This window comes from Halichoerus grypus, chromosome 2, assembly GCF_964656455.1.
Source record: "Halichoerus grypus chromosome 2, mHalGry1.hap1.1, whole genome shotgun sequence".
Lineage (NCBI taxonomy): Eukaryota > Metazoa > Chordata > Mammalia > Carnivora > Phocidae > Halichoerus > Halichoerus grypus.
In genome coordinates this window covers 174,086,676-174,100,870 of record NC_135713.1, presented here as the reverse complement: position 1 = coordinate 174,100,870, position 14,195 = coordinate 174,086,676, and the positions used below count along the sequence as shown (strand labels likewise).

The window sequence follows — 14,195 nt, the reverse complement described above, 5'->3', positions numbered from 1 at the left end:
ATGTTAGAGATGTTAACATGTGTAAAAATGTGTGTGAGCTTGTGAGATATATACAGCTAATCGTCTTTCTAGACTAAATGTGGGAAACAGAGAAAGAATATTGGTATGATCCCTAATCTGTACACATGCTGGCAATGTCCTCACATGTCCCTGCGGCAACTCTGAATGCCACATTCTTCCATTCAGAAAAACAAGACTGTCAATGTTGTTTTGATGTTTTGGATTATACTGTTAAGTCTTCTGAAACTACTAGGCTAAGGCTATTGCTGTACTTAATAGGATGCTGCCAAACAATATAGAAATTATTTCTCCCATATATCTCTTTTAGGTTATGAGTTACTTGTATTCCTTAATATTCCTATCAGGATTAGACCTAATAGGCTCTTGAATGTCTGTCTTCATTGTATTTCCAAGTGGGTTGCTTCTGTCTTTTTTTCATAGAAACATCTGGCCCTCATTCACCCTAGGTCCTCTTGTCTTCCAGACAAAGAAATTGACTTGCACAGCTAAGTGATGTTCTTTCTCCGCTCAGATACTTTTTTTATCCAGAGATTTAGAAAACAAAATATTTGACAAGAAAGCAAAGAAATAGAAATGTACTTGTTTCTTTTTGTATTCTAGTTGACTTATGAATACATGTATTTAGTGATGCCTTCTGGAAGAGGGCCCTAGGATAGTTGTTTTTAATTTGCCCATGAAACTTAGAAAGTATTTTAATGCCACACATATTTAATTAAAATATGCTAAATATGACAGATTAGTAAAAAATTGGCCTTCTTAAATATAGAAAAAAATGCAGTTACTGATTTCAGGATATACCTTAGTAAGTAAAATGTGGCTTATTAGTAACAATGCACTGCTTTAATGAATTGATGAAATAATTTAAACTAGACATATAGATTTTATGGAAATGGAAGTTCTTAAATACAGTTATTTTTGAAAGCAGTTTGATTTCCAAGTATACAGTCTGTAGTGTTATTTAGATAATCGTAAATGTCAACAAATCGCAAATTTCAGGTTGTGCAAGTTCTAAGTAAGATACCTTAAAATTTGACTAAACCTATCGTTTTTTTTCTTTTAATTTTAGGGTGAAAAGGTAAACTATGAAAAGTTTAGAAATTGGCTTCTTCTAAACAAAGATGCTTTTACCTTCTCTCGTTGGCTACTATCTGGAGGTGTTTATGTGACCCTCACTGATGATAGTGATACTCCCACTTTCTACCAAACTCTAGCTGGAGTCACACATTGTAAGTAATGGTATTTCATTGTTTTCTATTCATTTTTTAATACAATTGCCTGGTAATATGGGAATATAGCTATTAAGGAGAAATTTATTGTCAGTGGTTTTTTTCTTCCAAAGTGTAATAAAATAAAATACTCTGGAGCATTTGGTACATAGCTGAAAAGGAAAACTCTTGTTTTTTCTCTACTCACCAAATATTTTTGTACTTCACATGTGTGGGGTTTTTCCCCACACAAAGCAATTCCCCAATGCTCTGTATATACCAAATGGGTGTTCTGTACTTAAGTTCAGTTCTCACACACTATCTACCTGGGGGTTAGCATAGATCCCACAGGTTTAGGGCTCAGTCCCATAAGACTATCCACCTGCTGCCCGCATCAGAGGCCAATCACAAATCCCAGTTATCACCAGTGCTTCTGATCAACCAGCTCTAAATTAGATGATCCCCCTCCTTGGGTTTGATAATTTGGGAGAAGAACTCATAAAACTCAGGGAAACAGTTTATATTTACTGACTTAATATATAATAAAGGGTATGTTAAAACACAGATGAAAAGCCAGATGAAGAGATACATAGGGCAAGTCTGGAAGGGTCCCAAGCACAGGAGCTGGGATGCGCCAATCCTTCTGGCATGTGGATATGTTCATCCATCCAGAAGCTCTCCAAAGCCCATACTTTTGGGATTTTTATGGAGGCCTCATCATATATAGGTATGATCAATTATTAACTGAATTTCCAATCTCTAGCAAATGGGGAGTAGGGCTGAAAGTTCCAAGTTTCTAATTATGGCTTGGTCTTTCTGGTGACCAGCCCCCATCCAGAAGCCCAACAAGAGTCACCTCAAGCATTAGAACAAGACTGCTATCACCCAGGAAATTACAAGGGATTTAGGACTCCTTTGTCAGAAACCCTTATCACTCAGGAAGTTATAAGAGTTTGGCCAAAGACCAAATATTAGGAACTGGGGGCAGAGAAACCAATTTCATACTATTTCACAATAGCCCTCTACTAATTGTCCTTAACCAAGCGGTTTAGTTTCCTAAAGTTGCTGTAACAAATTAGCACAGTTCTGGAAACTGAAATCAAGGTGTTAACACATTTCCTCTGAAGGCCCTAGGAAAGAATCCTTCCTTGCCTCTCCCAGCTTCTGGCGACCCTAGGCTTTGCTTGTGGCAGTGTAGCTCCACTCTCTGCCTCCATCTTCCTGTGGCCTTCTCTATATCTGTGTCCTCTCCTTTTCTTATAAGGATGCTAGTTATTGGATTTAGGACCCAGCCTAAATTCAGGATGCTGAATTCATTACATCTACAAAGACCTTATTTCCAAATAAGGTCACATTCTGAGGTTCCAGGTGATCATGAATTTTTGAGGGATAGCATTGAACACCACTGTATAGGCCTTAAGTGTTAATTTCTACTGTTCTTTCCTGTGGGTACAGAAAAGTACCTGCACGGGGCTTTTGCTAATGCTATTCTTAACACTGGGATGCCTTTCCCTTTCCTTCTCCCTATAAATCTTGGTCATCTTTGAAGACTTAAATCACATGCCCCTTTGTTTCCATGAAACCTTTTCTTGCCTTCCTGTGAGAAATCATCTCATTCCTCTGAACTGTCATAACACCTTCATGTACACTTCTTGGATGAGCTTACCATTTTCCATCTTTTATTGTAATTATTTATAGCATTCTATTTATGTGTACATGTCATTTCTCTCTTTTTTAGAGAGAGAGAGACCATGCGAGTGGGTGGGGGGGGGCAGAGGGAGAAGGAGAGAGAGAATGCCAAGCAGACTCCATGCCCAGTGTGGAGCCTGTGTACCTGTCATCTCTCTTAAATCTTAGAGTCTATATTCTTTCCTTTTTCTCCCTCTATGCCAAGCCTTAAAAATAAATATTTGTTGACTGAATAGAGTACCTTGGGTGTCACGTACTGTTGCTTTATGGAACTATGACTGGCTATTAATTATACAGCAGCTACTTTTCTGCCCATTTTCATTCCATTCTTACCAGAAATTCCGATAAATTCTGGCATGAATAGGCAATGAACTTTATTCTACTACTTTTCAGTGCCCTTGTCTTTATTTTTGATAGGAAGCCTCTTTTAAAAAAAAATTTGTTTTCCATAAAAAATTAGGGAATCTTTTTATATTCACTGTAAGCTCTAACTTACATTAATATTTAAATTGTCATTCTTATGGATATTTTGCTGAACTTTTGCTTTTATTTGTGATTGTATGGTAAATTATTTTTCTGTTAATATTGGCTAAGTGTGACTACTTTCCTTTAATGAGTTATGTTGAAGAAAAGTTTATTCTGACACTTGTTAAAATGGTAAGGAAGACTCAAATCCAAGACTTCTGCAGTAGTGTATTGCAATAGGAGAGAGAGATTGGTCAAAACTCTCTAACAAGGACAAATGAGGAATTGTAGCTGGGGAGTGAGGCAAGGTGGTCAGTGGAGGGAAAATTACTAAGAGGAGATGTCAAAGGCAGGGGGAATTCTTGCTAAAAGCAAGCCAAGGACCTATTCATCAAAGGTGGGGTATGAGGAACTTGATCAGATATCTAGGGTAGGCAGACAACTTGGCAGGATTCTTTGCTAAGACTGGATTTGAGCAGACCAAAGACTGAATGGGGGCCAAGTTGGAAGCCTAGTCGAAAAGAGGGCTCAAAGAAGCAGGACTAAAGTGTGCTCAAGGAGAAAGTCTTTTATCAGTTTCTTAAAGTTAAATTAGGTCTGACATACTTTGCAAATGCAAATGCTGCTTATTGCTTATTTTGGAAAGAACTATATATTATTACAGATTACAGATTTCCTTAAATTCATTCAGTCAAGATAATTTTCAAATTGTTAAAAATGTTATCCCATTATGTGATTCCATTTTTATTTGAAAATGATCTTTTCTATTCAGCTTTTTATTACTTGGGAAGATTTTTGAATTTTTAATAGTATTTGAATTTGCCTTGTTAAAAAATATTTATCTTAGGGGCACCTGGGTGGCTCAGTCGGTTAAGTGTCTGCCTTCGGCTCAGATCATGATCCCAGGGTCCTGGGATCAAGCTCCACATCGGGCTCCCTGCTCAGCAGGGAGTCTGCTTCTCCCTCTTGCCTCTGCTGCTTCCCCTGCTTGTGCTCTCTCACTCTCTCTCTGTCAAATAAATAAATACAATCTGAAAGAAAGGAAAGAAAGAAAGAAAGAAAGAAAAAATATTTATCTTGAATTATTTAAAGCAAATATTAATGTAGAGCCATTGTTTCACCTGTAATAATGACCTTCTAATTTCTAAACTGAGTGGTTTCTTAGGGTCATTGTATCTACTCCTGTCTCTGCAGCTTTTTAGCACTCTTTGACCATTCAGTTTTCATGAAATTCTCTTCTTTGGCTTTTGAAACATTATAATTTCCTAGTTTTTTATTATTTGAGTTTTCTTTACTGCTCCCCTTTTTCTGTCTACCTTTTAAATGTAAGTTATTTCTCATGGGTTCGCCTTTGGCCCTATTTTATTCTTAGATGATGTGCATGCTTTTGTTTCATTACAGCCATTTCCATTGCTTTGCCTATCCATCATATATCTCTGTAGGTGATACCTTGATGAAATTTTCTGGTCTTGGGGTATCTCAAATTGTATATTCATTTTAATAAATGCCTCCTGGATATTAGTGAAAAGCAAAATTCAGTTGAGTAAATTTGAAGATCAAATTGGCTTTATTCAAATCATGAACTCGGTAGTATCCCATTTAGCAAACAGAAAGGAGCTCTGAGGAATTGTACAAAATGGAAGGCTTTCATAGGCAGAAGGGAGCGGGAGTAGGGTATGGGAGGTGGAGTTTCTAACAAAGAGTAGATTGTTAGATTGTTTCAGGCAAGGTCATCTTCCTTTGGGGTCTGTCAAGCAGATTACTTTACTAGTGCTGATCAGGTAATTCCAGATTGACTGGTTAAAGGTCACATTTCTGGGAAAGGCTGAAACTACAATTAGATTAGATATTAGGTCTTCGTTTGCTAACATGGGGCTCAGCACAAGTGACTCTATTTGGGGCCTATTGTTCTTTTTTTTTCTTTTTCTTTTTCTTCCTTTCCTTTCCTTTCCTTTCCTTTCCTTTCCTTTCCTTTCCCCTTCCCCTTCCCCTTCCCTATCCCTCCCTGAGCCAAACCCATACTGGAGCACAGATTGAGATGGACACTTAACCGACTGAACCACCCAGGTGCCCCTGTTGTTCCTTTTCTAAAACTATACATATTCTAACATCTTAATCTCATATGTAAAATCAAATTCATGTTTCCTTGCTTTCAACCCATCTAAAGGTTCAAAAAGCAAACAGTATGTTCTTCCTCCTGTCTATTCTATCATGGTTAATAGTATTTGTAATTCCAGTCATCCAATTTGAGATTAATTTTGACTTTTCCTTGTCAGGCTTCACATTAGATACTATCAATCTTAACTCAGCCATATTTCTTGCATCTTTCTTTACTGCCGCTGTCATTGCAGTATTTGTCCTTATTTATCTAACTATATGTTAATTCTATGAAAGAATGAAGGACAAATTTTTTGTGTTTGTTATTTACATTAAAAAATGTAAACTCTTCTTTTCCCTGCTCCAGAATCTTTGAAGAGTCTTCATTTTCTGTAGAACAAAGTTTAAACTCCTTAGCATGGCTCTGAAGTCTCTTAGTTTCCTATTCTTAATTTTCCATATTCATTTCTCCTTACATATGTTCTCTGCTTCATCTACAGAGCACTGCTCAGTACCCCCATGAACTTTTTTAGCTACCCTATACATCACTCCTGATAGTCCTTCATTTAAGATTGCATTTCATCTTTCAGCCCTTGACAATTGAAATACTTCTTTGTCCTCAAAGCCCAATTCATATGCTCCCTTTTTTGTCACGCTTGCTCCATTTTTCTTCAGTTTGAATTACTTTCCATTTGCATTCTTGCTCATTTTACACTTCAATTAAAGCAATTAAGATGCTTTTTGCCTTACCTTAGAGGCATTTGGAAATGGCTTTGATTCTCCCCAGAAGTTACAAGTCCCTGGAGGACAAGGCTCTTGTCCAATTCATCTTTGAGTTCTTTTTAGTACAATGGACTAAATGCACGTTATTAGACTGGACAGTATTGAAAAATTTTCAGCCACTAACAGTCTACTTCCTAAGTACTGATTTAAACATTTGATTTCCCCAGGAGTGAGCAAGAGGTACATGCTCTTTTAGGATTATAGCACTAAACTTATGCCAAGGAGAAAGGCCAACATCATGTTTGACTAAGGTTCAACAGTCTCGGGGCGCCTGGGTGGCTCAGTCGGTTAAGTGGCTGCCTTTGCGGCTCACATTGTGATCCTGGGTCCTGGTGGTCCCGGGGTCCTTCCTGGGATCAAGGGCTCCCTGTTCAGCAGGGAGCCTGCTTTTCCCTGCCCCCGCCCCCCGCCCCCTCTGCTGTGTTCTTTCTCACTCTCTCTCAAATAAATGGATAAAATCTTAAAAAAAAAAAAAAAAAAAAAAGGTTCAACAGTCTCATAGTATGTGAACATTCATATAAAGACATACTATATTTTTAGGGGGGAAAATGAATTATGATATTTATAAATCACTGCTGAAGTAACTGCTGAAGGTTGCAAAGTTCTAAGATCTTCCTTCTGAAACTCTTGGTTAGATAAATGATGTTAAATACAGAAAATTGATTAGCATTAAGGTATATAGAGGATCACCTTATTATAAATAGGAGGGAATTGTCTATCTGAATTAATTATTTTATCTACCACTATAGTGCGCCCATTGATTTCCCTGGTGGCCATAGAAATGTCAGTAGTGTATGGTAAAAGCCTGAAGAAATGCTATGCTTCAGATTTTTTAGTTATTTATAATGTTTTAAATGCTGGCATCTTAGTTGAATTTTGTCAATCCTTGTGTCTTGTAAGAGGAATACACCAAAATTAAAAATTAATCAAATATAAGGCCACGATGGTATATTGGTAGTTACCAGTCTTTATTGAGCATTAGAATTACTTGGAGAGGGTATTAAAAGTGCAGGTTACTGATTCTATGATCATGATTGTTATTCAGTGGGCCTTAGGACTGTGTACTTGAACAGACATCTAACGTAAGTCTGATGTAGGTGGACCATGAACTACATTTTGAGAAATACTGATAGGATGTTTAGGAGTCTTCAGACTCCGAGTCAGACACTGGCCCTACCACTTATTACTCACGTAAGTTTGAGAAATTTATTTAATCTCTCTGAACTTCTTTTTCCTCCTCTGGAAAACAGGGAAAATGATACAATTTACCTCACAGGTGTGTTGTAAGGCATGTAGGGGAGGAAAACTTTTTTCCTCTATCCATCTTGGGTTCATTGGCTAGGGCCCTTTAAATTAGACTGACAAAAGGCAGATAACAAGCAAAAAACATAAGTTTATTAACATTGCTTATGCATGGGAGTATTCATTGATGAGTAACTGAAACAGGTGGTTAGAACTTGAGTTTGTATCGCATCTTAGCAAAAAACAGTAATTTTGTAGGAAAGGGACAAGACAAAGGAAAAAGACTGACTTTGAGCTTCTAGAGGTGGCCAATTATGGGACGGCAAATGTATGGAGAAACTAATAGTAGATAGGGCTGCTTAGTAAGGTTTGTTAATGTAGATTCATTTATCTGGTGCAATCTCCATGTTGGTAAGGATCTAGAATAGTCTCTGGTGATTACTTCTGTCCTTCCTGGTAGAGGGGCAGGGAAGACACTTTTACAAATTAAGTAAATGGGGGGGGGTAGTTGGCAGAGAGCTTTTCTCTTATCTGCCTCTTCTCAATTACCTTCAACTCAATATAATCCTTATGCCAAAGTGACATATTTGGGTTGGCATATTGTTCTACCCTTTAGGCGTACTTGAGATAATACCTGTTTTAAAGGACTCAGCTCCATGCCTGTTCTGGAATTGGTGCTTTACAATGAATATGCATCCTCTTGTATCATTGAACACTTGGCTTGCAAATGTCGGTGAGCTTCACCCCATTATCTCCAGGGAGTGATTGTTTTAGAAGCAAGTAATTTTGTAATAGAGGGTTGTAGATCAGTATAAAAATTAACTCGTCCACATCTGTGGGAAGGAAGTCTTCTTCGTTTGTTTTACAATTTATAGAAACAAAGAACCAGCATAAACCAGTGGAATAGACAACTCAGTGGCTATGGGCTTCAGCAGATAGCTACTTTCTTCATGGGGCTTACTATGAAAGCATTATCACAAAGTCAGAATTACTGCTAAATTTCATTTATAAATTCTGACATAGGTAGGTTTACATTCTGATGGCTATGATTTGTCATATTATGTGTAAATTCTCAGTTTCTGGATAAACAGTTCACAGTTGAATTCTTTGCAGGCTCTTCCACTCAGAGAATATTTGGTACATTAAACTTCTCAAATAATGTGTCCTGAGTGTGGAAACTTGTGATAAAAAAAATAGTGTTATTAACTGATTTATAAGTAGACAGAAAATATTTATTTTAAAGCATCAGTGACTCCATTTAAGTTTGTGTAATGAGCCAAGGTATCTAGGAAACAAAAAGGAATTAAAAATTTTCACTTGTAAATAACATTTATATTAGAGTGTAGATGCCTTTAATTACTTTTTCACATACAATTATAAAGTAAAATTTGAAGTCACAGTAAGTTGAACACACTGCCAATATTTAATCAAATGTTCTCTTTTATGTAAATCACAAAGGAAACTGGGGAGCTATTTGTATTCAATACAGGTTAGAATAATTAACTGATTTGATTTATACAAGATTTCAGATTTTATCATAGCATGTGCGTTTTTCAGAACTGCAAATTCCAAATTATTGTTACCTTACCCTTTTTTTTTTTAATTTAAGAAATTCAATTGGAACTTTAGCGCAGAGTTAAGTTTTGAATGTTTGAGTAGATCTTAATTAAATTTTTATTAGGGCTGTTATATTTTTCTATTATAATTTGCTGTTTAAATACCTAAGATTAGATCTGAAGAAGATCAAGGTGGTAGAGAAGGAAGATTCTGGGCTTACCTCCTCTCACAGACACACCAAAACTACAACCACAACGACCTGAAGACTAGTAGAACAGCTAATCCACAATTAAAGATATAAAGAAAAAGCCACATTGAGATAAGTAGGAGGGTGCACAGACATGTGGTGTAGTCAGGAACGACATCCCCAGTATGGTAACCCTTAAGCAGAAGGGATGTCACAAATGTGGAAGTCCTCCCTGGAGAACAAGGGATTTCAAGCCCCACATTGGACATCTCCACCCTAGGGACCTGTACTGGGAAGATGAGCTCCCAGAAAGCCTAGCTTTGAAACTCAGCAGAGCTTAACTCCAGGAGAGCCGCTGAGCTATAAGAAACCCGAAACTCTACTCTTAAAGTAGTCTGTGCACAAATGCACTCACTCCAAGAGCACAGAGGCAGGAGTTTGAAAAGTCCCTGGGTCATATGTGAAGGAGATTTATTCGCCAATTTTAGTGCATGTGCTGAAGGGGCAGGGATTTGTTGGAACTTTATCCTGGAACAGAAACGGAGGTAGGTGCCATTTTTCTTACTCTCCTACCTAGCTGGCCTGGTGCTGGTAGGTGCCATTTCTGACATTCTCCATCTACTTTACTAGTACCAGTCACCATACCCCAACATTCCTGCACCCCTAAATTGTCCCTCCCCCAAGCAGGTGACTCTCCAAAACAGCTTCTCAGCTGGATCTAGTACCCCTCCTCAAATGGCTCCCTCCTCACAGCACCCATTGGGTGGCCTCCACCAAGACGGGAGGCCCCCAAAGTAGCTCCTGCCATTCTGCATGCAGCGTGTGGATATGGCCTGGACCAGCAACCCCCAAACTGACTTCCGCCCCAGAGGGTCAGCCCAACTCACTAGTGTGCCTATAGCAGCTGCATCTGGTCATTTCAGCCAGTCGTGCTATGGACAGTCCCATTTATCAGTGCGCTTATAGCCATCACACCCCAGTCACAATAGGAAGGCACACACAACCCACAGGGGAATACCCTTGGAGCTCCTGGTTTTGGTGACCAGGGGGACTGTGCTTCTGGGCCCCACAGGATGTGTTCTACATAAGGCCACTCCTTCAAGACTAGGAGATGTGGTTGATCTACCTGATACATAGAAACAAACACAGTCAGGTAGAATGAGGAGACACAGGAATATGTTCTAAATGAAAAAATAAGACGAAACCTCAGAAAAAGAACTAATGAAACAGAGATAAACAGTCTACTTGATAAAGACTTAAAAGTAGTGGTTCTAAAGATGCTCACCGAACTGAGGAAAAGAATGGATAAACACAGTGAAAACATCAACAAAGAGCTAGAAAATATAAAAAAGAACCAATCAGAGTAAATGAAATGAAAAATACACTAGAGGGAATCAATAGCAGATTAATGATGCAGAAAAATGGATCAACAATCTGGAAGACAGAGTGGTGGACATCACCTAAGCTGAACAGCAAAAAGGAAAAAGAATTATTAAAAATGAGTATGGTTTAAAGGACTTCTGGGACAACATCAGGCATATTAATATTTGTATCATGGGGGTACCAAAAGGAGAAGAGAGAAAGGGGCAGAAAACATTTTTGAAGAAATAAAAGCTGAAAATTTCCCTAAATCTGGGGAAGGAAACAGGACATTCAGGTCCAGGAATCACAGAGAGTGCCAAATGAGATAAACCCAAAGAGATCCACAGGAAGAAACATAAAAATTAAAATGTTGAAAATTAGGGGTGCGTAGGTGGCTCAGTCAGGTAAGCATCTGACTCTCAATTTTGGCTCAGGTCATGATCTCAAAGTCATGAGATTGAGCCCTGCAGTTGGCTCTGTGCTCAGTGGGGGTCTGCTTCTCTCCCTCTGCCCCTCCCCCCAAATAAAATGTCAAAAATTAAAGATCAGAGAGAAACTTGAAAGCAGTAAGAGCAAATACAGGAGAACCCCCATGAGACCATGAGCTGATTTTTTAGCAGAAACTTTGCAGGCCAAAAGGGAGTAGCATGATATATTCAAAGTGCTGTAAGAAAAAAAACCTACAACCAAGAATACTCTACCTGACAAGGTTATCACTCAGAATAAAAGGAGAGATAAAGAGTTTCCCAGACTTCCCAAACAAAAGTTAAAGGAGTTTATCACCATTAAACCTGCCTTATAAGAAATATTAGAGGGACTTCTTTAAGTGGAAAAGAAAAGGCCATGAAGTAGAAGTAAGAAAATTATGAAAGAAAAAAAATCTGACTGGTAAAAGCAAACATATAGTAAAGGTAGTGCAACCACTTGTAATGCTAGTATGAAGGTTAAAAGACAAAGTAGTAAAGTCTACCATTTCTACAATAATTAGTTAAGGGATACTCAGAATAAAAAGTAAAATACGACATCAAAAACATAAAATGTGGGGGCAGATGGTAAAAATGTAGTGTTTTTAGAATGCATTTGAGCTTACATGACCACAAACTTAAAATAGACTACTATATATATATATTCGGGTGTTACATAGGAATCTCATGGTAACCACAAGCCAAAAACCTATAATATATACACAAAAAATAAAGAGAAGGGAATCTAAACATAATACTAAAGAAGGTCCTACAGTTTTCAGAGTATAGTTCTCCTCTCTGCTTGATTATATTTATTTCTAGATATTTCATTCTTTTTTTTTTTTTTTGTGACTCAGTGGCTTTTATTGTTCTGTTTGGAAAGTTTATAGATTTTTTTTTTTTTTAAAGATTTTTATTTATTTGAGACAGAGAGAATGAGAGAGAGAGAGAGAGAGCACATGAGAGGGGGGAGGGTCAGAGGGAGAAGCAGGCTCCCTGCCGAGCAGGGATCCCGATGCGGGACTCGATCCAGGGACTCCAGGATCATGACCTGAGCCGAAGGCAGTCGCTTAACCAACTGAGCCACCCAGGCGCCCCAGGAAAGTTTATAGATTTTTAAAGGGTAGGGTATTGGTATAATTGAAGAAGGAAGATGTAAGAGACATTAATCTAGTATTGTTGATATAGTAAGTTCACAAAGTATTGAATGAAGAAATAAAACTTGAAAGTTAATTGCTGCTTGAGGCAGGTCTATAGTGACAACGTGAACATACCGTCATGGCCTGATTCAACTTCAGTATGCCCTTCCTTGTCTTTCTTGTAGAAAGTGTGCTCTAAAACTGAAATCATCATCTCTTTCTCTGCTTCCCTTTTATACCCTTCACAGAAACTTGAAAGTCACAGGAGCTGGGCTCTTAAATTTACTCAGGTGGTTTCCAAGTAGGGTAAGTGGTTTTCAGTGTAGATCAGCAAACTGGTTAAAAAAATTACTTCTCTCATAGAAGATATGAACTTTTGCTGTAAAAATTGTTTTTTCGGAAGTGGTGGATCACCTTCCAGAAAGTGGTTGCTTTTATGTTCAGAGAGTTGCTGCTATTCTTTTCTTCGATCTCCTGTTGAGTTCGCGGATGTTCAGAATGGTTTGATCCCTATCCAGATGAATTCCTGGGACCAGACGAAATTTAGGTCTCCTGCTCCTCCGCCATCTTGCTCCTCCCCTAGATATTTCATTCTTTTTAATAGTTGCATATAAATAGGACTATGTTCTTAATTTCTCTTCCTGAAAGTTCATTATTAGTGCAGATTGAGCATTTACTAGAGGAGGTACTATATGTACTCTGTGTATATTATCTTGTTTAATCCTTGTGCCCTCTTTGAGGTTCATTTTATCCATATTCTAAAGATGAGGAAACTAAGGCTATAAGAAATTAAAGAAACTTTCTCAAGATCAGATGGCTAATCGGTGCCAAAACTGGGATGAACACAGTTTATTGACACACACTCTTGTTATTCTTCAATCTTTTATGAGTAGCTTGTAATTATAGATAAAGGAGTTGGTCATGTGGTTATTGTGGTTGTGGTGAGCCGTCTCCTTCAGACTCACTTCAGACAATTTTGCAGATTCACTTTTCCAATTTCCTTTTTTCCCCCCTCTTGGGATATTTACAAATGATTATTTTTTTATATCTCTTCAATAATTAATTTCATTTGATCCAAGCAAGATCCTTGAATGATTGTATATTTACCAACAGTGAAATTGGCAGTAGAACTATGATTTTATGAACTATGTTTTTAAAATGAGTTATTTTCTTTAGTGTTGATCATATTTTCACATAATTTAGCTATATTTTTGGCAGAAAATATGTGTACCCGTTCTTTTTTTCTTTATTTTTGCTTTTTGTGTTTTTTTTGTTTTTTTTTCTTTTGTTTTTGTTTTCTTAAGTAGGCTCCACACCCAGTGTGGAGCCCAGCATGGGGCTTGAACTCACATTCCTGAGATCAAGACCTGAGCTGAGATCAAGAGTCAGACACTTAATGGATTGAGCCACCCAGGTGCCCCTGTGCCTATTCTTTCTTATAAATAGGTCTCTAAATAAACTAAGAAAGAGTTTTTGGGATTTCCTTAAAATGTATCATAAGAATGAATAAGCCTATTAACTCAGTGATTCTTTTTAGTAGTAGAATCTGGATTTTGAGGTAATTAATGTAGTATTTTGGGTTAATTTTAGGGCCATAGAATTCATTTTGATCATTTTTCTTTTCATATCTAACTTAAATTGTCTCTATTTTAGCATTTATTATCTCAACTAAAAATTCATGTTATTATATTCCCTTGCCACACTTCAGTTGGTATTGCTAGCACCTTTTTTCAATGAGAAAAAAAGTATTTCAGTGATTCTTTGACCATAAACCCCTAGTAAATCTGCATGTCCCTTTTTCATTATCCTCTTAGCTGGTTGTATGTGTTGTAGGGATTACAGCCATTTTAAGTAGATCTCAGAAGGTCACTGCGTTTGTGAACAGTTTGCTTCCTCAACAGTGTTAAAGAACTGTGTTACTGTTTGAAAATACTGGGATATTTTGCCTGTTTTTGTTTTGTTTTGTTTTAAATGAGAATCCAGT

The 14,195-nt window shown here is 37.5% G+C and overlaps 1 protein-coding gene across 3 annotated transcripts in view; it reads left to right on the top strand.

The window, feature by feature from the left end:
* The window catches only part of USP32 (ubiquitin specific peptidase 32), a 213,257-nt gene that overhangs the window by 110,355 nt on the left and 88,707 nt on the right, over window positions 1-14,195 (top strand). For all 3 annotated transcript variants that reach the window (XM_036120979.2, XM_036120978.2, XM_078064134.1), the window contains one exon: window positions 1,088-1,247. In XM_036120979.2, the coding sequence (XP_035976872.2) occupies window positions 1,088-1,247 (160 nt within the window). The remainder of the gene's footprint in view (window positions 1-1,087; window positions 1,248-14,195) is intronic.